General features: G+C 30.4%; 6 protein-coding genes across 6 annotated transcripts; 3 read left to right on the top strand and 3 right to left on the bottom strand.

Moving 5' to 3' along the window:
• Positions 1-448: 448 nt before the first annotated feature.
• On the bottom strand, positions 449-4,821 carry LOC123013144. Its single transcript, XM_044411522.1, has 13 exons — positions 4,629-4,821; positions 4,025-4,580; positions 3,882-3,981; positions 3,746-3,835; positions 3,543-3,702; positions 3,090-3,248; positions 2,731-3,037; positions 2,340-2,439; positions 2,203-2,289; positions 1,884-2,038; positions 834-1,166; positions 660-784; positions 449-619 (listed from the first exon to the last, which is right to left on the bottom strand). Exons 1-13 carry the CDS (start codon positions 4,819-4,821, stop codon positions 588-590), a joined length of 2,397 nt encoding a protein of 798 aa, XP_044267457.1. The 3' UTR covers positions 449-587.
• A 2,902-nt stretch (positions 4,822-7,723) lies between these two features.
• On the bottom strand, positions 7,724-9,396 carry LOC123015532 (odorant receptor 67a-like). Its single transcript, XM_044415301.1, has 6 exons — positions 9,216-9,396; positions 8,622-9,171; positions 8,476-8,575; positions 8,348-8,434; positions 7,822-7,977; positions 7,724-7,771 (listed from the first exon to the last, which is right to left on the bottom strand). The coding sequence occupies exons 1-6, from the start codon at positions 9,394-9,396 to the stop codon at positions 7,724-7,726; spliced, it is 1,122 nt and encodes a 373-aa protein (XP_044271236.1).
• Positions 9,397-12,127: 2,731 nt separating this feature from the next.
• LOC123015530 (odorant receptor 85b-like) lies at positions 12,128-13,597 on the bottom strand. The gene is made up of 6 exons (XM_044415298.1): positions 13,405-13,597; positions 12,802-13,357; positions 12,657-12,756; positions 12,519-12,608; positions 12,317-12,472; positions 12,128-12,268 (listed from the first exon to the last, which is right to left on the bottom strand). The coding sequence occupies exons 1-6, from the start codon at positions 13,595-13,597 to the stop codon at positions 12,227-12,229; spliced, it is 1,137 nt and encodes a 378-aa protein (XP_044271233.1). The 3' UTR covers positions 12,128-12,226.
• A 2,313-nt stretch (positions 13,598-15,910) lies between these two features.
• LOC123010413 (odorant receptor 49a-like) lies at positions 15,911-17,332 on the top strand. The gene is made up of 6 exons (XM_044407291.1): positions 15,911-16,070; positions 16,115-16,685; positions 16,733-16,832; positions 16,876-16,965; positions 17,010-17,165; positions 17,214-17,332. The coding sequence occupies exons 1-6, from the start codon at positions 15,911-15,913 to the stop codon at positions 17,262-17,264; spliced, it is 1,128 nt and encodes a 375-aa protein (XP_044263226.1). The 3' UTR covers positions 17,265-17,332.
• A 129-nt stretch (positions 17,333-17,461) lies between these two features.
• LOC123015529 (odorant receptor 85b-like) lies at positions 17,462-18,904 on the top strand. Its single transcript, XM_044415297.1, has 6 exons — positions 17,462-17,637; positions 17,684-18,254; positions 18,304-18,403; positions 18,455-18,544; positions 18,594-18,749; positions 18,798-18,904. The coding sequence occupies exons 1-6, from the start codon at positions 17,466-17,468 to the stop codon at positions 18,846-18,848; spliced, it is 1,140 nt and encodes a 379-aa protein (XP_044271232.1). The 5' UTR covers positions 17,462-17,465; the 3' UTR covers positions 18,849-18,904.
• A 1,583-nt stretch (positions 18,905-20,487) lies between these two features.
• On the top strand, positions 20,488-22,028 carry LOC123015531 (odorant receptor 85b-like). Its single transcript, XM_044415300.1, has 7 exons — positions 20,488-20,659; positions 20,710-20,763; positions 20,860-21,376; positions 21,426-21,525; positions 21,576-21,665; positions 21,715-21,870; positions 21,916-22,028. The coding sequence occupies exons 1-7, from the start codon at positions 20,488-20,490 to the stop codon at positions 21,964-21,966; spliced, it is 1,140 nt and encodes a 379-aa protein (XP_044271235.1). The 3' UTR covers positions 21,967-22,028.
• The last annotated feature ends 5,823 nt before the right edge of the window (positions 22,029-27,851 follow it).

A 27,851-nucleotide genomic window follows, 5' to 3' on the forward strand; every position in this document is an offset into this window, starting at 1 on the left:
CCTCGTCATTAATTACGATTCGTCCCCTAAAACCCTATTTTGCGTACTTAATACATAAATAACTATTACTTATTACTAATAACCATAAACTTTTTGTAATACATAGTGAGATACAATGTTAAAACTTTCAATACCACACTTGTTCTTGTTATTAATTATTTGCTTTAATGAAATCTTATGACAGGGAATTAAAAAAAATCTCATCTATACTTTATTGTGCAAAGATACTAAACAGTCACTGAAAACAAATATTTTGTTATACATGCATAAGTAATGGTATTTATTTGCTTGAAGCTTTTAATAGTGTTAGATATGAATAAGCCGTTTTAAAAATCTGTAATTTTTAAAAACATAGTTTAGATTCCTTGCATTTTAAAGTATTTACCATCAAAATAAAAACATTAGATATTTCGGTAAAGGGTCCTGCATGTATGGTAATCGGTTTTTGTGTCCTTTTCATAATAGTAATCAAATCCCTTTGAAACTTGTAGTCTCTATCATACCATTTACTGTTATACACCTCCTCACCAATTGCAATTGACTAAAGAACAAAAAATATGATTTTTCATACATCATCCTTTTGTCTGCTACCCCATCATAAAGCCTTTGTGCCGACAAACTTGTAAAAATTGCAGCAGCAACCCAGACCACAAACAAACTCAACGTCTTAATCGAAATCCCTACAGTTAAAATACTAAAGCCCATAATACCGAAAAGAACTCCTGAAAAAAGCACATGCACAAAGAGAGATCTTTGGTAAATTCGATCAACATCAGCAGCAAGTCTGAAATTTTTAGATAACGTAAAACTTGACCACATAATACAAATCGTACAAGAAAACGTGATTATGATAATCTAAACACTTCTTCAATTGACTTTTCCTCAATTCCCCRTTTTCAGATATATTTATAGTCTCCCGAATCATGCCTTGTAAGTGCCAAATTCTGACCAAAACGTGCTCCATAGTTGCCACATTCAGGTAGGTAATGGCCGCTGATGCTTCATAAGTCCAATAAAATGAGTAAGTTTGCCAAAGGTAGAAAAGCTGTTTGTTGGGAAAGTTTTTTATATCGAAAGGCATCCAAGAGTTTGTGACCAAACCACAAATGTCGTCAAAGTGTCTGGCGGCATTTTGTCGCTCGCAGATGTGTTTGGTAAGTATAGGTTCAAAGAAGTAAGCAAAAACGACAATATTTAGACCAATCTTATGAATTATACCAAGATATTTAAGTCTGATTGAGTGTTTATCAAAAGCGGGAGGTTTTCCAAACAGGCCAAACGAAGATAATTGGAGGTAAACACGTGCAGCTACTCTCTGCAAAGGTACATACACTATAATATAGTAATACACACCTATTTGTGCGGTGATTGTTATCAAATCTTCAGCAACGTGATAAAATGACCTGTCTACAAATACCAATTAAAAAATGTTTTTAACAAAGTTTTACTTACGGGGTATTGAAACTTTAGACAAGTGTAGGATGCTTCCGATTAAATTTATAACTGTACTAACTAACACCACGACAAACTGGATATAATACCATCGACTCGGGTCAAGTTCTTCATTTTTATTGGGCCAAATGCGACAAAAAGCCATAAAATCAAGAGCGGAACGCATTACAGTGATACTCATTGTGGAACAAGTGCGTCAGGAGAACTTAATGCTTTTATATCCAATGTGATTATAAATGTTTAATAACTAAATCAGTATCCTAAATTGTGCCATATTAATAATAAGTTAGGTACAACCAACAATATGTCTCAAGCTGCACCCTCATATTTGTTGAAATTTTAATCTATCAGTGTTAGGACAGAGTAAGACAATTTGATAACCTTCAAAAATTGTATAAACACAATATCAAAAGTCAAAAAAAATAGATACAGAAACGAACAACGAAAAACACAAGACGTTGAACGGTCCTGGCTTCAACTGAATACATTTCTGGCTCCGTCTTATCATGAATGATAAATCTCGCCGCAATCGAGGACACGCTTGGAGCCAGTTTGATTCAAAACAGGCATCTGCTACTGTAAGACTCTAAAAAAATAAGTAATTTTAAGTATTACTTCGAAAAAATTGACCTATTTATAAGAAAGATTTAATACTTGTTAAATTCATTATAGTAAAACTGTAATTCTGTAAATTGCAAAATCATTAAAATTTGCTAAAAATATGAATATTCGCAAAATTTTTGTTCCTACCGAATCTGTTAAAATTTGGCCAGCCCAACAAACTACAAAAATTGACATAATCCAGCCTATGTAATGCAGAACTGCTGCAACATCTTGCTGCAAAAATTTACAAAACTTTCGATGGTAGGAGAAATAGAATTACTTACGTTGACGGCTTGATGTGCTACACAGGCACAAGCCAAAACTGAACAAACAATATGACTAAATGCTGTCCAATAATAGGCTTCGTTAAATTTTTCGCAAAGCCTACAAATATTATTTGTTTGATCAAATTTTAAATGTTTAGAAAATTACTTTAAAATCTTTTGGTGGTAGCGAATACATGTGATCAGTCGTCTCTGATTTAACTTGACATTATCAAAACACTGTAAAATATACGATTTCAAATGATACATCCTTAACTCAATATTTAATGCAATTTCTATAACTTGGACAGCATAAAATAAAGTAGCTCGAGTGAAAATTGCTGAGTAAAAAAGGGTTACAAGAAAATGTACAATGTAGGACCAGAATGTATCGACAGTCCAAGGTGTCCAAAGTGGTACTGTCAATCCACATACTTGAATCGACCCTCTTTCCGCTTTACAATCGGGTATTTTGTAAACTTTCATCCCACTATAAACAATCACGCCTATAGCTGTATATCCAGACGCCAGTTTTGAGTAGAAATCTAATTTTTGGTTTAATTCATCAAAATTTGGAGGTTTACCAAATTCGTCAAATTTACCAAGATTGTAAATAAGGTCACAGACTTTCTTGTGGCTTTTTGAATAAAATATCATTGTTGATAGAAACCCAAAGTATGAAAATACCAACGCAAAGTCTTCACTTGTGTCTAAATCACCTTGAAAATAACAAATCATCTTAAATTGTCCAAATTAAAATACATAAATTACGTTCCAAGAGTTTGTGAATGTGAATGCAAACTGGCACATATAATATTATGACAGACACTGTTAACAACAGAGCTAATTTAATGTAGAACCATTTAGATGGATTCATTTCCTCGTTTTTTGGAGGCCATATAAATGAGGTTTTGAGTTGGAAACAGGTAACTGAACTTATTAATAACTTTCGGGATGAAGTCATGGCAAGGATTAAACAAAAAGACACAAAATTTTCAGTCATATATTGTGCATAAAATATTAATACACAGTAAAAGCAGCGATTCAGTGAATAAAATATTTACGTCAGCAAAAATGAAAGAGCACTAAAGCTAAGCCTAGTGATTGACTCCCCAAAACGCATTGACCCAATTTAACCATTTAAGTCAGAACAGTGAAGATAGAATATGACAATTTCATAATCTGAAATTAAGTTTTGATAAATTGAAAAAAATTGTTATAGACATACCGATACAAATAATGTAAATGAAAGAACATTGAAAGGTCCTGTAGATACAAATAAGGCTTTTTGGGCCCGAAGGATGATAAGGATTAAATCTTTTCTCATTTTAACATCTGCTTCGTACCATGGACAGTTATAGAACTCATCAGCGATTGAAGTACTCTAAATTAGTGATGCAAAAGATGTGTAAAAAAATTTCACATACCGCATCCATTAAAAGTTGACCTCCGTAACATGCAATAAAAGTGGCCGTACTCCACCCACCCATATGTAACATAGCTTCAGGTTGGTGCTCCTAAAAATTGCTAATGTGGAAGTAACATTACTATATTAGTACAAACCTGAACAATTTGATTTTCTAAACAACCGATAATAATTCCGGTGATTGCAAGATGTATAAACATGACATAGCTGAAACATCTACTGAAACGTTCACTGTAACTAAAGAGAAATTAATTTTTGACTTGAATGCTTCTGTACATACTCAATAATGACATTATGGTATCTGATGCAAAAATCAAGTCTTTCTCGACTGGCTTTTGAATCTTTATCAAAACAGCTAGCAATTAAGATTTTTAGTTGTTCAATTCGTAAATTAATGTGGCTGGCGATTTCTAAAACTTGAACAGAGACGGTCAATGCAACTTTAACCACAATGAAAATATTTATAAGCACGTAGGTAATAACAAAAGTGAGAATAAACAAGTTTTCGGTTTCAAACGGAGTCCAAAAGGGTAGAGCTGATCCACAAACTTCGTTGATTTTTCTTGATTTTTTGCATTTCTCAATTAAGATAATTTTGTCCATGTTGTATACAAAAGTTCCGAACATGGAATAAAAAAAAACTAAATGTGCGTAAAAATCCATCCTTTTCCGAACTTTGTCAAAATTTGGTGGTTTACCGTACGTTTTGAAATCGCTCAAGTCGAGCAGAAGCAACTCCAAATTTTTCTGTCTACTTACGTACATAGTCATCATGCATATATAACCGATAAGTGAAGCCAAAATTGCTAAATCTTCACTGACGTCGTAACTACCGACTGTCCCAAAGATGTGGTAATTTATTAAAATGTTACAAAAAACTTTACCTTTTAAAGACTTGTAAAGATGCATAAAAATCATAGATACAAATGTAGAACTCGAAATGATGACAAAGGTGAGCAGTCGCAAGTAGAGCCCCTTGGAAGATTTGAATTCTTCTTTTTTTAAAGGCCACATTAACGATAATTTTAAATAGTAACAACTCCAAAGACAAAGACGTAATTCCTTATCTTCTATCATGTTGGACATGAGAAGTTCAACTTACAAGAGGAGAACTGGGAATAACACTTATATAAAGTATTAGGAAAATTACAGTTAAATGGAGGGGGTATGTGATTAGTGGTAGTAGGCACTTTTTAATCAATAGCAAGGAATAAAGCCCTCTAAAGAATTATTTTTTCTTTGTGTTAAAAATGTCAACAAAAATCTTGATTTTTGACAGATTCAACAATTTTGGAGATGGAAAAAGTGAAATGTAGATGAATGCAAAATAGTCGTCATCTTGTCAATTTTGTTTGTATTGTTTAAGTACTGAAACCACCTTCATTTTATATTAATACTGACACCATTGGAACCCCTAATTATATTTTTTTAATGAGAATTAAAAATTTGACGATAAGTCAATTGTGATACAAATCGATAACTCTGTTTAATAAATGATAACAAAATTGAAGTAATTATAAATAATATTAACCACCTACGATACATGATATAGCAAAGGCCATAAACTGCCAATTACAAAAGAAAAACAGAACAACCCACTTTTATCTATTTACGAGTATGTCCACAAAGGGTAGGTATAATATTATGTCTTTAATGCAACTAGAGGAACACAAGTCCCAGAAGCAAAATTTTAAAAAATCCAAATTTGAAACTATTCATAACTTTTAGCATTTATAATTAAAAAAAACTTTTCAACATACAAGGTGATTGACAAGGAATAACGAGCCTGACCAAATTCTCGATGCTATCAACATTACCATATTCAAAAATTAAGTGGATTTCAAAGATTATTTGTAATAAATATAAAATCATAGCAAGTATAGTAAAGATTTGTCAGTTTTGACGTTTTATGGATAATAATAATAATAGGCATCGTGAATCCAAATTATATATATTTTTAAACAAGTTTCGAAAGTGTAATAATGGCTGCATCGAGAATTTGGTCAGGCTCATTATTCCTCGTAAATCACCCTGTATTATGTTTGTAAATCAATGAATTTTAATTGTACTCAATGTTAAAGAGTGCTTTAATCAACTAATTTCAGTAGATAAATTAGTCTTTTATCGGCTAGTGAAATAATATTTATTCTACGAGTCTGAGTGCATTATTTCACAGTGTGGATTTTTAAACCACGAGTGTAACAGTTGAATACAACATTTTATTCAAGGCTTAAACTTACTTTAAATCTGTTAAAAATAATTTGACGTTTCGTATTGAGAAATGCCAAATAGTTGTCAAAACTTACTTACACGGGAGAAAAACTGTAAATTTTGACAGTATCGAAGAATAAAGTAATTTTTATTTACTGTTCATGTTCAAGAAATTCTAACAGGTGAGTAGAAAATAAAACAAAATATTATACACGATGATAAAGAATGTTTATCTACTCGTGAAAAAAGTCCACTCGTGACTTCATCACTCGTAAACTTAACCTTTTCACTCGTAAATAAACAATTTCTGTATCGTCTTGTATAATAAATAACTACATATCATTTTTCAAAATAAAAAAAAAGTGTGCATACCCTCGTTTTAAAACTGTTATTTTTCAAACAGATAATTTCTTATGTCCTAAAAATTTGTCATTATAAAAAGTGCATCATCTTTGTTAGCTAATCTTTCATAAACAGAACAATACAAATAATTTTAAGAAATTGTAAGCAACAAATTGCTACTAAATTTTTATCTATTTATAAAATACAGTTAAAATACAGTGCTCATAAAAAATTAAGTAAAGTTATTTTCTGTTTTATTATTGTAATAAAGTTAAAAAAACATTTTGCAAAAATACTTAATTATAACAAATGTTTATTTAAATTTGACGTCATAGTTGCCGGTGATATGAGTGTGTTGTAAACGAACCACAATTTTTAATACGCCTACGATGGTTTGTTCACAATCAGAATTTCATAAACGCCAAATTAAAAAAAACACCTGTTATAAATGTGATACTAAATACAAAAAAATTATAATTTTTGACTTATCAAAAGAACAAAGATTCCACAAGATGTGATATTGTGAATGTAATTTAGATGTTGACTAGAAAACAAAAAATATTAGTCTGGAAGAGGAAAACCATTTTAAATTAAAATTTCTGCCTTTCAGAGACCAGATCACTAATTAGTGATAGTTTTAGATAGTAACAACTTAAAATACAAAGAAAATTATAATTGAATGATGGGGCATGTGAATGCCTGGCAGTAGGCAATTTTTTGTGTAATACCAAGAAATAAAGTCACAATAAAAAATGATTTTGATTGAAATCAGCAAATATTTTGGTAGCTGTTGCACTTTTCAAAAATAAGATGCAAATGAATTCTAAATAATGCTCAATGTTTTCATTTGGGGTCCAAATAAGTTAATATGAGCTATTTTCAATACAATTTTGCTCGATTTTATTACAGAATCATTCTAAATTAATGTATTTTATAAAGATAATTAATCCAATCCAAATTTTGGGCTGAAATAAAGCAATCTGCGCAACTTTCAATCGATTTTTTTTAAAGAAATAAAAAACAAATTTCAGTTTTTCACAAAAATTAAGGCTTAAATAACAGTTATCTTTCAAAATAAAGCAATTTGAGCTATTTCCAATCCAATTTGGCTGCATTTTAATGTGTTAAACCACTAATTATTTTCGAAAAAAAAAAACAAAATTTATCAATAACATGTAACTGCCTTACAAGTCAATAACTTTTAACAAATGATAACAACATACATTGAAGGAATTAAAACCCTATCTAGATGGAAAGAAGTGTAAGTTTTCAACTACAAAAAGAAAACGCAACAACTCACTTTTATGTGTTTATATTGGTATCTATAAATGTGTCTGTAGTGGTAACATATTAGAAATCTTACATAAAAATAAAAGATGTTAGCAATCAAAATACCTTTATTTTTTTACTTTTATTTAATGCATTTCTAGTGTTGATTTAATAGCAAAAATACAGAATACGAAAATTTCATTATCTATAAAAACACACTCATTAAACATTATAATAACTTCAGAATCTACCTACGGCAACAAACAAACTAAAACACAATATATTGAAAGGTCCAGCAGAAAGTACCAAAGCTTTTTGACTTCTTATCATCACTAGAATTAAACATTTTCGAAAAGTGACATCGAATTGGTACCATTTTGAATGGTAAGAAGCATCCCCAATCTCTAAACTCTGAAAATTTTTATTACGAAAGTAGAATAGTACCGTGTGATCAAAAAAAAAATTAGAGTAGGCGGTGCTTTCGGTCCTTCAGATGGCAATCCTGATTTTCGACATCAAATATCAGCAAAAACTTTGACCAGTTTGCGTTTTATTCATTTTGAGTGAAATAATGTTCACTTTAAAGCAGAAAATTTTTATTGTTGCAAGTTATTACGAAAATGCTCTACAAGACGAAAACGGTGAATGGTCATTTTCACTTTCAGTTTGTGTGGAAAATTTCCAGCCAGATTCCCAGCCAATGTGTTGTTAACTGTATAATTTAATCGACGCCTACTCTAATTTATTAATTTTTTTTTGATCACACGGTATTTAATCTTACCGCAATCATTAAAATCTGTCCCGCCATGCAAGCTGTGAAAAGCAGACAAATCCAAGCAAAAGTTGGTGGAACGGCCCATAAATCAAACTGAGGGCGAATTATTTTTATTTTAAATAAATTTTTACTACCTTAACAATTTGGCTCTCTAGACAACCACAAGAGAATGCCATCGCCACAATTAAAGAAAACATAGAGTAGGTAAAACATTGTCTAAATACATTACTGCAACTAATGCTGAAATATAGTTTGTTTAAAAATAAATAAAAAAAAATACTTAATAATATAATTGTGGTAGCAAATGCATTTCACCAATTGTTTTTCGTTTGTTTGAGAATCATTATCAAAACATTTCGTTAACATTTCTTTCAAATGATCAATTCTTAATTTTATGTGCATGGTGATTTCCAAAATTTGAAAAATGATAAGGAAAAGAGCACAATTAACAATAAGTGTCATCTTGAGGACATATAAGTCTAGTAAAATAAAGAAAAACCATGAATCAACTTTCCAAGGTAACCAATAAGGTATGACTATCCCACAAACTTGGAAATCTCTTGTTTTTCTGCATTCCGGAATTCCTACCCATCTCGTCAGGTTTAGACAAAAAGAAATTGACAAAACGTAATAGTAAACACCCGATGCAATCAAATTAAAGTTTTTAATCCAATAATCATATCCCCTAGGTTTACCAAATTTTTTAAAATCAGATAATTGCATAATCAGGTATGACATTTTTCTCAAATTAATCACATAAATTGTCATAATAAGAGTAAAGCCTGTGTAAGAAATGATTACAAATAAGTCTTCACTAGGGTCCAACCCCCCTTAAAATTGTCAGTTAATAACTAGAATAATTGATCATTTCTACTTTCCAGTAGTATCAAAAAATGAATCAACAGTGGCAAAAATGCGGTTAACAAAGATAATAGTAAGACTAGAATAAATTTTACATAAAATGACTTGGTTGGAGTTTCTTCAGGCCACAAAAAACTAGAACGAAGGAAAAAGCAACTTTTCGAACAAATTGCATCTTCTTGATTTGAAGTCATTGTTAGAACTGACTTTTCAGCAACAATGCAATTCAAAATAATTGAAAGAAGAGAAGCGTAACCAGTAATTTGCTACTGAACTGGTTATAAAGTAAAAATACAACAAAGCACACAATGTGGTCAAATGCCTTTGTTTTTAACTTATAATTTACCATTAAAAATATTTTTTATAAATTCCAAATATACACACGTATTATCCTCTGTTATAAAATATCAATATTAAAAGGTTTTTTTTTAATCCTTCAATATGAAATTATAAATTTGAAATTTTTTAAAGCATCTTAATTTTTTAGCAATACAAGAATATAATTTGCAACAGTTAAACAAGGCAACTCGCTAAAAAGACACTATCTTGGTTATTTTTGTTTATAACTTTACCAAAACTCCTAAGTTAAAATTATATTCCCTTTCAAAGATAGGTGTGGCTTCCTTATATGAATATTAATGAAATACGTGTTACCTTAGACACAACTCTAGAGTTTGAATTAGTAATAATAAAATTGGAACAACCATCAATTTTCTCACAAGTCGCCTCTGCGACAATTACAAAAATTATATATTTTGAAATGCAAAATAAAAGATTAACTAATCTTGCACGTGAAAGTGGGGGTGTAAATAAAAGTCCTTGCGGCATCTTTTTAAATGTATGAGTACATTTAAGTATTGTTTAGAGTTCTTTGGATCGATTATGTTCCTTAATAAATGATAAAAGAACGCCCATGTGTTGCAGGAAAAGCAACTGAATCTATTATTGAAACAAAATTATATGATGTTTAATAAAATTGACCCAGTTTTGTGCTTCTGCTTCTCCATCACAGGTGCACTAGTTCATTTTTTACAAGGTTAAAATAAATGATAGTGTACGAAATACATTTATCATCGATTTATTAAAAATTCTGTATGTGTCATTTCTTATGTTTTTAAGTAATTAATTTCTTGGTGCCAAGTTTGACACTATGGTCCAGCAATAATATATACAAATATTCTTTTTTACAAAAACTACATTTATATTAGCGACCTATTTGTTCTCAAAAAATGCAATTGCGATTTTTCAGTGTCACTAGTTTTGAAACGTTATTTCTTTATAAATATCGACAAATGTTTTCGTTCCATCCCACACATTATACCTACTATATTCGAAAAAAGTAAAAAATAGCCAAACTGGCACGAGAATTAAAAAAAATAGAAATGTTAAATATTTATGTATTTCCTTAAACAATTTCGCACCAAAATAAAGAAGAAAAACTTTTTTATTAAAATTAGGATTTGTAAGTTTTATTTTTGCAATTTTTTTCACAAGGAGATTCGTTATTATTTCCTAGGTTTTACAAAAGTCACAAAGCTCATATTCCGAGCTAAAATTGCTGATAAGGTCTAACAGCTAATATTTACAGGAAAAAACAAAAGTTGTTATTTATTTTATTATAAGGATATTTAAAGCTTATTAAAAAAGATAAGGTAAAATCAAAAACAATAAATAGGCTGCAGTAAAATAATTGAATAATTCTCGTTTCACCAATTTTATTTTGCGGTAAGTACTCCAAACAATAGTTTTTACTTAAAACTAAAACTGTATATAGATGCTATTGAGGAAAGCAACAAGTGATTTCAGGAGTTGGAACTTGCATAACAAAGTAGTATTTTTTATTTGTGGCAAAAATTATTTTAATTAAATTAATAACAAAATGAATTTTTAAGTGAATTGATTTTAAAGAATAATCTGCAAAAATTAAGAATATTTAAATATATTTAAGTATTGTTTAATGTTCCAGTGATCGATTTTATTAGATAGTTAATAAGTAATAATGAAACGCCCATGTATTGCAAGAAAACCGATCGAATCTATTATTGAAGCAATATTAAGTGACGTTTTAAAATGGCTGTTCAATCGAATTATCGCTGTGAATTTTACAGGTGCAYATGGTACATTTTTTAAAAGGTGATGATAGTAGATGATACTTATTATCGATTGATTTAAACAGATGATAAAAAATTGCAATATTGTGAAATTTTAGAGAACTAGGAAATCTATTCAAACGTGTTTTATTTGCTTAGTTTACTATTATTTTATTGCGAAATTTTAATGAGGCTAAGTAGGTAGTGTCAGGCAGTACAAACAGCAGTGGGGTGTAGATTCACATTATTATCGCAATATTTGAGAAAAGACTAAAGTAAAGTATATCATTGAAAGCTGTTTTATGTAAACTGAAATTTTTGAGATGCAGTTTTCCCGTAAATGATACAGTAATACTTATTCGATTGAATAAAATTATTTTGTTACGCCACTGGTACGCGTCCCCTCTTATGTTTGCACGCAATTAGGTCCCGTCCAGGGGTGTACTTTTGGATTTTGGATGCCTCTAAAACATACAAATTGAGTTTACATTTACTCCACGTAACCATGCCTATGATTAAAAGAAAATACTGGTTGCATATCATATTGCCCAAATCAGAATAAAAGAATGTTAATAATAATTACTCCTATGAACAGAGTTTCGTGAGGAATCTAAAAATAGAACAAATTATCTTACCAATAATTTGGTTTTTAATGGCTACAGTCTGGAAAAGTGCACTTATTAGATTTATTAGTAGATACTATCTGTTGTTTAAAAATTACGACATTTTTGTGTTGTTTTTTTACTTAAATTTTGTCACATCTTCGACCCTTATCTAATAAATGAAGAAAGTTAATAAATAAAACAATAGTATAAATTGTAACCACGGATGTTTAAAAGTAGATGCATAATAGGTACATAAATATGTGGTATACTATTGTGTAAGAAATCATAATCCTGTTGCTTTAAATGTTTTCCAGATAAAGAAGTAATTATTATTTCAGAAGTGTAAAAATTGAATACGACATTTTCATGACCTAAAAATATAAATTAACACTTAATATTGATTAATTTAACATTCGTGCAGAAAAAAACAATCCAAAAGAGAGAACGTTGAAAGCCCCTGTTGAGACATAAAAAGCCTTCTGTGCTCTTCGTATGACAAGAATCAAATCTTTTCTCAAACGAACATCTCCTTCGAACCAAGCAGAACTGTAGGCTGCGTCAGCTACAGATACACTCTAAAACACAAAAAATAACAAATTAAAAATTACAAGATTGAAATACCGAATCCATTAAAATCTGTCCTCCGAAAGATGAAATAAAAATGGCAATAGTCCATCCACCTATATGTACAATAGCTTCAGGTTGGTATTCCTGAATCAGAAAGTTAACACAATTCTAAAACATACTAAAGAGACAAACTTTAACAATTTGAGTTGCCAAACATCCACAAATAATTGCAGTCATTGCAAGATGAATAAACATTCCACTAGAAAAACATTTATTAAATCTCTGACTGTAGCTAAAAAAGTTTCTTAAATTCCCGTTGTATCAAAGTAAAAAATACCCAATGATTTCCTTGTGATATTTAATACATTCGTTTAGTCTTCTTCGATTTGATTCAACATCACCGTCAAAACAATTCACAATCATGCAATTTAACTGATCTAAACGCAATTTAATATTGCAGGCGATTTCCAGAACCTGAAGAGACACCAACAACGCGACTTTAACGAGGATAATAATCACAAGGAATGTGTATGCGATAACGGGTAATTTAATTGACCAATTTTCAGTATTGAACCATACCCAATAAGGTATCGCGACTCCGCAAACTTCGTTTATTTTCCTCAGTTTTTTACAAGAAGGTATTGTCAAAATTTTAACACCGTTGTAAAACACTGATCCGAGAAAAGTATAGCCGAAAATCATTTTTGCACACCAATCTAGTTTTCTATTAACTTCGTCAAATTTCGGCGGTTTGTTGTATTTTTTGAAATTGCTCAGATCGAGTAGAAGGGATTCTAAATCTTTTTGTCGGATGACATACAGCAACATCATTAGTATGTATCCAATGTTAGAAGCCAAAATTGCTAAATCTTCACTAATGTTATAATCATTGACTGCAAGGTAGATTTAAGAAAACTTCATTTGGATATTCAGATAAAACCTTCCACAGACTTAACAAGATGCATTGCAGTCATCGCAGTAAAAGTGAAACCTGAGATTATTACAAAAACAATTAATCTAATGTAAAGTCCTTTCGATGTTTTAAACTCTTCGTTTTTAGTCGGCCACATTAAAGACCATTTCAGAAAAGAACAACTGGACAAACAAATTCGTAACTTTTTTTCTTTAGTCATCTTGAAATGAAATTTCTCAGCTTATGATTTCTTTTTATACGTTTGATAAAAACAGCAATTACAGTAAATTACATGGGAAAATAAGATGTGATTAGATGTAGTCCCTCTTGATCAATAGCTGAAGTTAAAAATGTATGATTGGTTCTCAATTAGTTCTTTGAAATATAATGGTAGACTTTTCTATATGCTTTGTACTAAAACAATATTTGACAACGACAACATAAAAATCACCACTAAACACGGAATGTATGTAAAAAAGAGATTTGTCTACTTTTTTAAATTCAACAAAATTTGAAACGTTAGTGATGTGCATAACTTTAATGAACCCCATTATCAATTAGTAAGGTGGTGTGTTGTTTGACATTTTTATATACCAGCGGCTATACAATGAATCAGTTAGTGTGGGGTCTACACCTTTTTCAAGTGTAATTCAGAAACCATCACATGTAATTCAGATTAGTCAATTTAGTTTCAGAAAGCGTAGAAATTTAGATTAGTCAATTGTCTTTCAGAAAATGTTAATTGTAATTCATAAGAGTAAAATGAGTTTCAGAAACCATGAGATGTAATTCAGATTAGTTAATTTAATTTCAGAAAGCATAAATTTTAATTCAGATTAGTCACTTGTATTTCATAAAGTAATAATTGTAATTCAGAAACCATTACATGTAATTCAGAACAGTAAATAAATTCGATTTTCATGTTACATGTAATGCAGAAAATATCAATTGCAATTCAGATGAGTAACTTACTGTTATCTCAAAATGGAGTTTACACATAAACACGAATTATTTTATTTTCAGAATTAAAGAATTACATAAACTTGCCATTTTAAAAAATAACGAATTCTGAATTACAATTGACGAATTATTAATTACAAATGACAAACTCTGAATTATAACTAACACTTTCTGAAATACAATTGACTAATCTGAATTTCAATTTACGCTTTCTGAAGTTAAATTAATTAATCTGAATTACATCTGATGGTTTCTGAAATTCAGTTTACGGTTCTGAATTACAATAAATACTTTCAAAATACAATTGACTAATCTAAATTACAATTATGTTTTCTGAAATATATCTTACGCTTTCTGAGTTACACTTGAAAAAGGTGTATTTTATTGAGTCCGAAAAAGACTCATTTTGGGGACTCAAAGTACCTATTTTTGGGAGCGTATACAAAAAACTTGGTATTTTATAAAATAAATAAGATATTTTATTTTTAAAATGATTTTGAATGAAAATAACAAATTTTGAATTACAATTGTCAATTACAAATGACAAACTATGAATTACAATTAACACTTTCTGGAACACAATTGATTAATCTGAATTACAATTTACGCTTTCTGAAATTAAATTAACTAATCTGAATTACATCTGATTGTTTCTGAAATTCATTTTACTGTTTTGAATTACAATTAACACTTTACTAATCTGAATTACAATTTCTGAAATATATCTTACGCTTTCAGAATTACACTTGAAAAAGGTGTAGTTCAATTATTTACTAAAAAGTAAAAAAATAAAAGGCCCATTTTTTTTCTATTTGGAAACTAGATCCAGTATCTTAGAATTACGTCTTTGAAATTATTACTTTATCCAATTATTATCGCATTGTTCATGTTTTAATATAGCTCGTAACAATTCATAGATAAACGTAAACGTCAGTGATTGATATAACTGGTTCAACTATAGTTAATAATAAATATAATACATTAAAATAACGAATTGAATAATGACATGAATGTTTATTGCAAAAAATTAAACAAATCGTTTATATGCTGTAGTCCTTCAATTCTATCAAATTGGGATTTTTCTGCGTCAAACATTGAGCATCTAGAATTTACTTTCTATGAAAAAGAGAGACCTATACTAAGAAACATGCGTATGCATAAAAGTCCAAACCGTAGCAAAACATGTTTTTCCAGTTTAATTTTGACGTCAGGTAATAACAACGAAATTTCTGGTTGCATAATATGGCTTAAGTTTGTACTTAAGTCGAGTTTCGCAATAATAAGTAAAAATTACAACATCAAATTCCAATAATCTGGCTTAGACAGAATCTTCTCAGTATGATGAGTAAAAAGTAAAGAAATCGTTTCTGTACTTTATCAAAGACCTTGACAGATCTGAAATTACATTTCCGATAGACTCAAGTCTATTATCAATCACAAACGTAAGAAAATTCAATTTTCTTACCGTTTTATTAAAGGTTCTTACAATGCTAACCCGTGTTCTGTAATTATTCAAATGATAGTTAAAGCAACGACTATAAAAGCGGCAACAGTAATATAACCAGTTGAAAAAATGGAAGAAGTTCTGCAACAAAGCAAGAAAGAAATGCATCTCCTCCATTTATGGCCAAAGGGCCAAGCAAAATATTTCCGTTTTCGTTACGTTATTACTTTAATCTTAGTTTCACCGTTCTCGATAGGCACTCTAACCCACTTTATCAACGTTTTCAAAGGTGTTACTTTTCTAGATAAAACAGCAATAACAAAATTTTTACAGAAGACTTAGACGTGGATGTAAGTGGTGACATTTCGGTAATTGCAGTGGTGACCGGCTTACATTTCATGCTGATTACTTTTGTTTGGGGCCACAAGAACATCGCCCATCTGTGGGAAAATTTAGGACCCCACAATAATTTTGGCACACCTGACAACTTTCAGAAACGGTGCAAACAACTGAATTTTTACTCACGACTTTATTCGTACTATTGCTATCTAGGATTGATTGTTTATATTATTATGAAAAATCGTGGAGGAATCGAATGCCGCAGATTAAATGTTGAGAAAAATTTGACGGAAATTTGTGGTTTAGTAACCACGTTTTGGGCACCTTTTGATATCGATTTTTTCCCGTTTCGTCAAATTTTGTTTGTTGATCAGGTTTTTGCCACCTATTTCATAGTCAAAGGAGGAGCTGCTATATCTTTCACCACCTTGGAAGTAGGCGAATACATTATACTCAAATTAAAGCACCTTAAAAGATTGCTGAAAGAAGTTTTCGATGATTCACGAGAAGAAGTGCAGAGAAAGAGGCTGTTACATTGTATTAAATATCATCAATATATTATTAGGTAATAACGACATTGTAACATTTTACGGTTATTCATGAAATTTTTAGTATTCAAGAATTATACGACGGTCGTTATAAACACTGCAACGGGTGTTATATTCTGATGGTTGGGATTATCATCGCCAGCCTTTCCAATGAAATTATGAAGGTAAGAATCAATTCATAAAAACTCTCTTCAAAATGCCTTTCAGAAGCACAACATTGAAGCACTATTGCATCTAGCAGGATGGGTTTTCAGTTTTTACATTTGCTGTTTTTCTGGACAATCACTACTTTCAGAAGTAAATCGCTAAAATATTTGACTATGTCTAGTTTCAGTTTTCAGAGTTTAACCATTCCCGATGCAGCCTTTGAATCTAAATGGTACAAAGCACCAATTTATATGCGAAAAGAACTTCTTTTGCTGATGCTAAAATCACAAAAACCATTAATACTTCACGCCACCCCAATCGGAGTCATGTCGTTGAGTCTATTTATCACGGTAAACTGTAGTAAAATCGTTAGATAATACTTAAAAATTTATTTTAAGTTGGTCAAAACTTCTTATTCATATTATACTCTTCTGAATCAATCCACTTAAACGATTAGCTGTTTTATTAGCTAATCGATTATTACAATGACACAACTAATAAATTACAAAGCAAATGCTTCAACGTGCTATAATATAAATAAACCTAAATATTAGTTTACCTCATTACTCTATGATTATCTGTATGCTTATTTGAATCAACAATCCTATATAAAGCTTCTACTCCAATACAATGCACATTCGCCAGTCAAAATGGCTAAAGACTCGTCCCCAGTTTTACAAAAAAGTATCGAAATCATGAAAAATCTGCAACTGTGGCCTCAAAATGAACAAACAAATTTACGTCGACGCTATATAATTGTTATTCTTCTCTGTTCCCCTTTAACTTTGGGTCTAGTAGCACACCTAGTCGTGTGTTTAAAAGGTATGTACATAAAAGTATAAAATTTTACCAAAAAATTCCTTTTTAGACAGTATAGATGTAGACTTAAGTGCAAACATTGCTGTCTTATCTGCAGTCGCAGGCTTGACCTATATGCTCATCGTATTCGTCTGGAGCCACGATAAACTTGTCCATCTTTTGGCAAAACTAGGTACCCATGAAATATTTGGCGCCCCTGATAATTTCAAAAAACGCAGTGGAAGGCTCAACTTATATTCTAGAGTGTATTTATACTATGCTGACGGTGGGCTCTTAGTTTACGCATTATGGCAAATCGTAGAAATGTCTGAATGTCGTAAACTGAATCAAGAAAAAGGTCTAAATGAAATTTGTGGTTTGATTGTACCCTTTTGGGCACCATTTAATATCGAGTGGTTCCCACTAAAACACATTGTCTGGATTAATCAACTCTTTGGACTTTATATTATTATTACGGGAGGAGCAGGGGTTTCTATGACTACATTTGAAATAGCTCAATATATCTGTCTCAAAATTAAGCACCTTAACAGACTTTTGAGAGAAGCTTTCGACGATCCTCGGGAGGAAATCATAGAAAAAAAACTCCTAAACTGCATTCGTTATCAACAACATATCATCAGGTAGAATTACCCTTAAAATGTAGTTTTTGCAAATTTTCCAAAATTTCAGAACAAATGAACTGTTTAATGTTTGTTATAAACACTGCAATGGATGCTATGTCGTCATGGTTGGAATCATAATTGCCAGTCTTTTAAATCAACTTCTAAAAGTAGAGACACCAAATTTGTAAAACAAAACCTTAATTCAAAAAAAATTTTAGGAAAAAAGCGTTGGAGCTTTGATTCATTTTGCAGGATGGGTTTGCAGCTTTTTTATATGTTGTCATGCTGGCCAAGCTGTTCTCTCAGAAGTATTTCAAAAATGTATACAAGGCTTTCATTACATTATATAATTTCCAGAGTTTGACCGTCCCACAAGCAGCTCTAGATTCAAAATGGTACGAGGCACCACTCAAATCACAAAAAGAGTTGCTTTTGCTCTTGGTCCGCTCTCAAAAAGCTTTTAACCTTCAGGCAACTCCTGTGGGGATTATGTCTTTTGACCTTTTTATTACAGTAAGTTGAAAAAATGTTAAAAATAAATTATGACATTTTTTTTTTCAGTTACTAAAAACTTCATACTCATATTTCACTCTTTTGCACCAATCCACATAGAACGCTTATCTGGAAGATTAATAATATAATTAGAAAAATAGTGTTTGTTAGCCTATACTTGACTTATCAGTTTTGAATGGATATTGTCGTTATATAAGTTTTAAATAAAAGTTGTTGTAGTTAAAATTATTTTTTATTATACCTACATCATAATCTTAAATTAAAACACTCTGCAGCGTGGGTAATTTGGCCTTTATAGCACGCTGAAATTTTAAAGTTCTCTAGGTAACAAGAAAGAGTGAAATGTCTGGACCAATTACCTACAACGTGAAAAAATGTGCTGCTTAACAACGTAAACTAGTAACCGTCTCTACGAAAACGATTCACAAACAACCTTTGATAATTTTATTGTGTAAATTCACATTTTTTCAATGCTCATAAAAGATCGTAAATGGGCAGGTATAATAAAAAATAGCGTATAACACTGGTTTATAAACGCCTTTAACACACTTACGACGTTAAAAGCATTCATACGTGTTTTAAAGGCTTGCCTATAAACTAGTATTATAATATACTATTAATTTAAATTTTCCACAATTTCCAACAAATCGGTACTATAAGTGAACAAACTATCAGTTAAATAAGAATCTTCCGGACTGCCCTTGAGAAATATAAAAAAAGCATCAATGATATAAAGGAAATTATTTTTAGAAACATTTATCTGAATGAAAGGAAGTTATCAATAAATACAGAGTACAATAAGATGATAAAAATTAACTCTGGATAGTTCAATACTAGAGCAGGTTCTTCATTTGAATTTGGACAAATTCTTAGCTCAAATTATTTTGTGAGCAAAAAATTAAAACCTAAAACCATGTCACTAGATTACAATTTAAACTGTTATGATTGGTGGTAGAGTACAAAAAAATTACAGGCTAATAAATTAAAAGGTGGGATAGTAACAAGTATAATAATTATTTATTTTGAAAATTTGTGTTAAAGTTTTATAGACGTAGTTATTGACTGAAGATTTTTAGGTGGTAAATTATATTTCATTTTATTTCAACTTGATTCAAATAAATCGAGTCTTTTTCTCAAATGCAAATGCACTGATTCTAAACAAAGTTAGAAACCGAGACTCGACTAGATACTTCAAACGATATTTCATACAGGTATATTCTAAATATGTATTCGGATTAGATAGAATTATTCGTAAATACTTTAAACTCAGCATAACTAAATAATAAATATTTCAGAATTCGAAAACTAAAAGTTTTGCATGTGATGTTACGCGAATACGCATGTCTTCAAGACTCACCCAAAGTTACACGCAGTTTTATTCGAATTCAAGACATTCGATCCACAAGCACTGTTCAATACATTACCAAAAAATACATGTTCAAGCGTATTGGAAAACTAATGGGTCAATCATTCGCGAACGACTGTTTGAACAAATCAGTGTGAACAAAAAAACTTGAAAGTTAGCAAACGATTTTATTTTGTAGTAGCATCGCGAACAACCCTTCTGGACTTGGTGGATTTAAAACTCGCTCAACTCTGCTGTGCAAGTAAAAATAAATTTCTTGCTTGTATTTCCTAATAACTGTTGGTAGTATATGACATTTATCTTTGAAGCCCGAGTTTTGAAAGCCCCTGTATAAAGCTTCTACGTTAATAAAATACACATTTGCCAGTTAAAATGGCAAAAGACTCGTCCCCAGTTTTACAAAAAAGTATCGAAATCATGAAAAATCTGCAACTGTGGCCTCAAAATGAACAAACAAATTTACGTCGACGCTATTTAATTGTTATTCTTCTCTGTTCCCCTTTAACCGTAGGACTAGCAGCACACCTCATTGTGTGTTTAAAAGGTAGATAAAAGTTCGAAATTTAACTGAAAACAGTAAAAATATCTCTTCAGATAATCTAGACGTAGACTTAAGTGCAAACATTGCTGTCTTATCTGCAGTCGCAGGCTTGACCTATATGCTCATCGTATTCGTCTGGAGCCACGATAAACTTGTCCATCTTNACTTAAGTGCAAACATTGCTGTCTTATCTGCAGTCGCAGGCTTGACCTATATGCTCATCGTATTCGTCTGGAGCCACGATAAACTTGTCCATCTTCTGGCAAAACTAGGTACCCATGAAATATTTGGCGCCCCTGATAATTTCAAAAAACGCAGTGGAAGGCTCAACTTATATTCTAGATTGTATTTATACTATGCTGATGGTGGGCTCCTAGTTTACGCATTATGGCAAATCGTAGAAATGCCTGAATGTCGTAAACTGAATCAAGAAAAAGGTCTAAGTGAAATTTGTGGTTTGATTGTACCCTTTTGGGCACCATTTAATATCGAGTGGTTCCCACTAAAACACATTATCTGGATTAATCAACTCTTTGGACTTTATATTATTATTACGGGAGGTGCAGCGGTTTCAATGACTACATTTGAAGTAGCTCAGTATATCTGTCTCAAAATTAAGCACCTTAACAGACTTTTGAGAGAAGCTTACGACGATCCTCGGGAGGAAGTCATAGAAAACAAGCTCCTACACTGCATTCGTTATCAACAACATATCATCAGGTATAATTTTCCTTAAAATGTGGTTTTTGTAAATTTTCCGAAATTTCAGAACAAATGAACTGTTTAATGTCTGTTACAAACACTGCAATGGATGCTATGTAGTCATGGTGGGAATCATAATTGCCAGTCTTTTAAACCAAATTCTAAAAGTAATTATACCAAATTTGTAAAATAAAACCCTGATTCAAAAAATTTTCAGGAAAAAAGCGTTGGAGCTGTGATTCATTTTGCAGGATGGATATGCAGCTTTTTTATCTGTTGCCATGCTGGTCAGGCTGTTCTCTCAGAAGTATTTCAAAAATTTATACAAGGCTTTTATTACATTATATAATTTATAGAGTTTGACCGTCCCACAAGCAGCTCTGAATTCAAAATGGTACGAAGCACCACTCAAATCACAAAAAGAGTTGCTTTTGCTCTTGGTCCGCTCTCAAAAAGCTTTCAACCTTCAGGCAACTCCTGTGGGAATTATGTCTTTTGACCTTTTTATTACAGTAAGTTGAAAAAATGTTAAAAATAAATGATGCAATTTTTTTTAGTTACTAAAAACTTCATACTCTTATTTCACTCTTTTGCACCAATCCACGTAAGAACGCTTATCTGGAAGATTAATTAGGAAAAATAAATTAGTGTTTGTTTGCCTGTAGTTGACTTATCGGTTTTGACGGAATATTGTCGTTTTATGTATAACTTTTAAATAAATGCTTTTCAGTAAAAAAATATTTTATTTCATACTGTCCGGAACATTACGAGTAAGTATAAAAAGGTTACTATAAGAACTTTTTTTTTATTTTAACCTAGAGAACCAACGTTTTTTCAGGATAACCCGTATGTATAAAATAAAATGTATAAATAATTATCAGAATAGAAAGAAGTTATCAATAAAAACAAAATACAATAGATTTACAAAAGTTAACTTTGAATAGTGAAATACTAAAACAGGTTCTTTATTTGAACAGTTTCTTTGCTCAAATATTATTGAGACAAAATAAAAATAAAATCTGAAACCATTTCCCAAGATTACAGTTTCAAGATGATTGTGTATACAGGGTGCGCCAGAACTCGCGCCCCAGAGAAAAATGTCATATAAGGTAAGATATCAGAAACATGGAAAAAATGTTAAAAAAATTTTATCTATAAAAATTTTGAAGTTATGAGGSTTTAAAGTTTGCACTTTGACTCTATTTATTTCTGTTGGAAAAATAATTTTTCAAATTTTTTTGCTATAGGCTATTAAAAGAGGAATTAAGGAAGCTGTAGGAAGGAAGGAAGCTAAATTGTAACTCTTTTCAATGTTATTTGTGGCTTTTATTGGCAAAATTTTTGTCCCTTTACTAAATAATTGTAAAAAAACATATACAAGATCATCAGTATCATTAAATAGATATAAAAAAATGTCAAATGTCAAAAAATAAATGTCAAAATTTTTTGACAGTTAGAATTTTTTAAACATTTTTTTCATGTTCCTGGTATCTTACCTTACTTGAAAATTTTCTCTGGGGCGCGAGTTGTGGCGCACCCTGTATAATTTTATGTTAATTTATATTTAATAATTTGTTTCAAATCATTTAATATTCAGATAAAAACAAACACAAGCATTATAACTATTTTTATTATAAATCAATAATAATAAATAAATATATTTATTAATTATTATAATTCATTATAAACTAATTGCAGAAATATTTAAAAAAATGTTTCTATTAAATTTTGGACTCAAACTTTTGAAAGGTAGTGTAAGTTTTAAATAAAACCCATTGTTGTGTAAAATTATAGTGTCATTTGACTATGATTAAACTTTCAAGTTACAACAAATCAATGCTACTGTGTGTTTAAAAAATGATCAAATTACCAATTTAATAAACACATTAGGTTTTCTAAATAACAATATGATATAACAGTATATTATGTAACTGGTGCTATAAACGCCATTTTAGACAAGAGGTTTATGAAGCGCATCGGAGCGAGTGTTTAACAAAACGAATGTCTAAAGGTTATACACGTGTTACATACTTTACTTTTCCTACGACTACCACAAAAAAATACTTAAATTAAAAATAAATTAAATAACAAAAAGCTATCTTCAGCCCGTGACTAATACGACAGTTGCTATTAGCAACGTAACTAATACACATATTAGTCACGACTTGTCAAGACGTGTATACGTCATAGAAACATTTTACGACAATCCGTATTTTAGATGTAGGAATAGAAAAAAGAAATTATTTATATAATCATTTGTTTGTTCAAATGACCATGCCATTACTCATATTTACTGCCACAAATGAAACAAATAATGAAACCATACCAAATAAATATGACGAATTTTAACATTTCGCCATATTACAACTTATGAGTGATCGAAGAAATTCATTGTCATGGAAAAATAGAAGAAAGAATGTGCGGTAGTAATAATACTAACAAATGTTTATTCCAAAAATGTATGTTAAGGTTTTAACGTTTTATGGACGTCATTATTGATAGTAAAACAAATATCCAAAGCAATTAATGTAAAAAAGATGGAGATAAAGGCTCGACGTCACATTTTGATATCCATTGTAATTTACAAGAAGTGAGTTCTGGTCAGTACAAAGGCGAGGTAATTCCGTGATTCGTTCTTCCATTTTAATGACATGATTTTACAAAAAATTGCTAGATCACCAATCTATTTGTCTCCAATTTTTATCTTTGAAAATTTACAGATTTTTGTAAACACTTGCATATGACCCAGTTTCCCGAATTCGGTTAATGTGTCGCTAGGGCATATGTACTCATATCTAAAAAATGATACCGACAGTTTAAATATTGATCGAATTATTTATCGGCAAAATATTCCTTAGTGCTGGACTTCCACCCCACACTTGGAAATTTTCTAATTATTGCCAATACCTATATTACAGATAAATACTATCGTGTTAATTGAGATAAAAAAATATTAATAACCCTAGATAACTATTTATAGTTTTTCATCCCGTAGATTATCTAACACAACGCCTCGAGAAAATTCATCTGCATTTGATGAAAACAAAAACACATTATAATTGTTTGTCCAATTAATTATTAGTGTTATTTTCGTGCTTTTTTGCAGTTTATTTGTACAATTTGCGTAAATCTCGGCCCATAAAGATAAACAAATTATTTGGTTACAACGCAGGTCAAAAAACCTTGCCTAATGTTAATTACTTTACATAAGGAGCTCACACAAAGAAAATCAAAGGGTATGCACTAATTGAGATAAAAAAAACACTCTAATATTTTTCTGTCTGGTTAACAAAATTTTGGATTAAATGAATAAACAACTTCAATCTTGTTTACTCAATTGAACCTCTTGATTTATTACATTACCTCTTCTATCCAAAATCTATGAAAAACAAAAAAATTTCACAATGAGTCACAGTTACCAAGGGACAAATTTGAAGCCTCAAATTTACAAAAACCTACCAAACGTGTAAGAAAAAAAAAGGAAGTCCTCAAACATAAAAGGTTCTCCAATCCTGTTCTAAATTTTAGATATGAATAACTGAGATTTGATGATTTAATTGTAGCTGCAATCTAAAAGAATGAGTACTCCTTCAACAACAACAACATTATCTCGAGCATTTAAATAAATAGAACAGTGAACTTGCGTAAGCCCTGATTATAGAACTGAGATAAAGATTTAAAGATATAAATGGAGATTCTAGAGTTTTCTTCATTTCTTTATACAATAGGATAAAATCGAGATAGTCATTTGTAAGATACAGAATGATTTTTTGTTTTTCAACTAAATTTAATATACACTGTGTCAATTTTAAAACTTGCAATCGGCAATTTCTCTCAACTGAAAAAGTTATTAATAATCACTCAAAACCGTTTTGGTGGTTCCTAGGGGAAATTAAAATGGCATGATCAGTGACACACCTCCACCCACCCTTGAATATAATAAAAAAAATGAAAATTTAACGTCTTCGTTTTTGAATAATTGGAAAAATGGCTTTAYCCAATAGGCTGTTGTATGACATTTTTGAAAAGCGCTTGTTATGRGCTTTCCAACGATGTATCGCAAGTAGGGTCGCGCCATTTAAAATTTCAACTTAAGGTGGCTGTRGCTTGAACGGTGGGTGGAGGAACGTCACTTACCATGCCATCTTGATTCCCCCTAAAAACCACCGAAACGGTTTTGAGTGATTCTCAATAACTTTTTTAGTTCTAGAGATATTGGCGATTGCAAGTTTTAAAATTGACACCCTGTATATTTCTTATTCTTAGCAAGGCTGTTAGTAACCATCTCAATTTATTCAATACCTAATGACTTTTATTTAGTAGGATTATACGATTGMAAATTTATCCGAATTTATACGAAACTTGCTATTCTGCTAACAATGAATGTTAATCAGTTAATYCTTTATTGTTTCTAGTTTCCACACATTTTGTAGAGATAATTGTATACCTACTGCAAAAAATACACAACAAATAAACAAAATCTACAACAAATCAACCTCAACGTCTAACCAAAATAATATTTTTAATAGAGCTTGTTCCAAATCTGGTGGCGAACCGACGTTGTCAAAAATGATTGAATTTTGACACTAAACATATGTTTACGATTAAAAAAAATATTGTTCATAGGCGTCGTATGAGATAATATTTCAAAACCACTGTTATTCTTTAAAAAATTATAATAAGTAGGCACTCATACATAAGATGAAGAATGATGAACAAATTATTAAATTGTTAACGCATTAAAAGAATTTTCAAAAATGATATTCCTAACAATCCTTGTCTTTACAGAAAAAAAGTACGCCCATGTATTTTTTTTATCTTAACCAAGTGGGCGCACTCCAGGTGTCTTTTCTGTCACTGTCAGTTCGCCAGATATGGAATAAGCTTTATTAAAAAACTTCGGGACCCCGAAAAAGCCATTGTTCATCCATCGTTTGTTAATAACAAAATTCCTTTTAAAAAAAATGTCAACATCTCTAATTACATATCGTCGTTTTTTATTACAAACAAATCAGGCCCTTCCCTTATGTAATGTTTATTTTGAATCAAATATAATAATTGAAGCAAAGAACTGAAGACCTTGCATTTACGAAACAAAAACATAGTCACTGATTTAATACTGATTTAAACAGGTAAGGCTTTTACGACTAATTTAACGGCAGAAAAGGGCCACAGTTGCAAACAGTTGACATTTTAGTTAACATAAAAAAAACACTTCACACTAACTCTTCTCAACCTTACGTCAAAATTCAAGCCCACTTTCATTCCAAATTTATTATAAATAATTTTAACATAGAGACTTATATATTTTCTTTTTTAACTAAGCTATTCAATTTATGTATCTTTGGCATACAAAGTATAATATTACCGCAGAAAATTTATTCAGGCTTTTTTCAGTGGTGTTGTGGTGCAGCAATTTTGTGACAATTTTTTCTATTTAGGCTTCGCGGCTACAATCCGAAAGAAAGAGAATATAAGTTACACTTGTATACAATATAGGAGCGGCAAAATTATGGAATAATCTCATTTGGCAAAATGAAGGTCAATTTTCTTTTTAAAAACGCACAATTCTCAACTCGATTTAAAATTTTACACTTTTTAAGGTTTTTAAGTAATGACGTCATCGACAATTTTTTCTTTAATGGAAACCTTTAATTTTTCTACCCATTTCGATAGATATTTTAATTGTCAAAATCACAACATTAAAATATTAAATATTAAGTTAAAAAAAAATCTAAAAGTGAAAAACGTAAGCTTTAATATGAACCAAAAACAAACATACAATTGTAAATCAAGTTGAGAAAATTGTATTTTTAAAAAGAAAATTGACCTGTTCGAGAATTTTTGCCAAAACATAATACATATTTTCTGTTTTAATACATAAGATTATTCCATAATTTTGCCACTCAATGCATATTTAACTGAGAAATAAACTCTTATTGTAAGATTTTAAACTAATTTTAATTTTAACAAATGCCTGTATCTAAGTAGAAATATCTGCCTGATTGTTACTCAATTTGTTTATAGTGTTATGAATTATTAGCTAACTGTTCAATTAAAACGAAAAATTTTGTTTGTATTTTAGTTTACGTTAAATTAATTAAAGAAAAAAAAACGTTTATTTTAGATTAAACACAATATTTTCATAATTTAGTTACAATAAACTCATTCACCAAAATCTTAAAAAATATTTAGATACCACAATCAACTGAAATCTACCATATTTTGAGTTCGATAGTATTCGTTTCTTTGGTCGTATTATGGTGTACATAATTATAATCGTGTTAATTTCTTCATGGACATCGATAAGGCAAGGCTAGTAATATTTTTGCCTTTATGTCAATGAACTTAAAYATTCATAAACAAGGAAGAGGTACCTAAAAAGATAAAACCAGTTGAAAATATGCTGTAAATAAGGCCGTGATAGTACTATAATTAGTACACTTCCTTAATAAAGTCATTTTATTACAAGAGAACTTGTTGACMAAACGAT

Source organism: Tribolium madens, unplaced genomic scaffold (genome assembly GCF_015345945.1).
Source record: "Tribolium madens isolate multiple individuals breed KSU strain unplaced genomic scaffold, Tmad_KSU_1.1 Scaffold_19;HRSCAF=116;Tcas5.2_LG9, whole genome shotgun sequence".
Classification (NCBI taxonomy): domain Eukaryota; kingdom Metazoa; phylum Arthropoda; class Insecta; order Coleoptera; family Tenebrionidae; genus Tribolium; species Tribolium madens.

Coding starts and splice junctions, on each gene's coding strand:
- LOC123015532 (XM_044415301.1), bottom strand. CDS start 9,396: ATGACTTCAAATCAAGAAGATGCAATTTGTTCGAAAAGTTGCTTTTTC. Junction 7,978..8,347: donor GACAGATTTTAATGATTGCG/GTAAGATTAAAT, acceptor AAAAATTTTCAG/AGTTTAGAGATTGGGGATGC. Junction 7,772..7,821: donor GTTTTAGTTTGTTTGTTGCC/GTAGGTAGATTC, acceptor GTGTTTTTATAG/ATAATGAAATTTTCGTATTC.
- LOC123015530 (XM_044415298.1), bottom strand. CDS start 13,597: ATGACTAAAGAAAAAAAGTTACGAATTTGTTTGTCCAGTTGTTCTTTT. Junction 12,609..12,656: donor TGGCAACTCAAATTGTTAAA/GTTTGTCTCTTT, acceptor TTTCTGATTCAG/GAATACCAACCTGAAGCTAT. Junction 12,269..12,316: donor CTTTTGGATTGTTTTTTTCT/GCACGAATGTTA, acceptor TTATATTTTTAG/GTCATGAAAATGTCGTATTC.
- LOC123010413 (XM_044407291.1), top strand. CDS start 15,911: ATGGAAGAAGTTCTGCAACAAAGCAAGAAAGAAATGCATCTCCTCCAT. Junction 16,071..16,114: donor CTTTATCAACGTTTTCAAAG/GTGTTACTTTTC, acceptor AAATTTTTACAG/AAGACTTAGACGTGGATGTA. Junction 16,833..16,875: donor TTTCCAATGAAATTATGAAG/GTAAGAATCAAT, acceptor AATGCCTTTCAG/AAGCACAACATTGAAGCACT.
- LOC123015529 (XM_044415297.1), top strand. CDS start 17,466: ATGGCTAAAGACTCGTCCCCAGTTTTACAAAAAAGTATCGAAATCATG. Junction 18,404..18,454: donor TTTTAAATCAACTTCTAAAA/GTAGAGACACCA, acceptor AAAAAATTTTAG/GAAAAAAGCGTTGGAGCTTT. Junction 18,545..18,593: donor GCCAAGCTGTTCTCTCAGAA/GTATTTCAAAAA, acceptor TATAATTTCCAG/AGTTTGACCGTCCCACAAGC.
- LOC123015531 (XM_044415300.1), top strand. CDS start 20,488: ATGGCAAAAGACTCGTCCCCAGTTTTACAAAAAAGTATCGAAATCATG. Junction 20,764..20,859: donor TGTCTTATCTGCAGTCGCAG/GCTTGACCTATA, acceptor CTGCAGTCGCAG/GCTTGACCTATATGCTCATC. Junction 21,377..21,425: donor TATCAACAACATATCATCAG/GTATAATTTTCC, acceptor CCGAAATTTCAG/AACAAATGAACTGTTTAATG.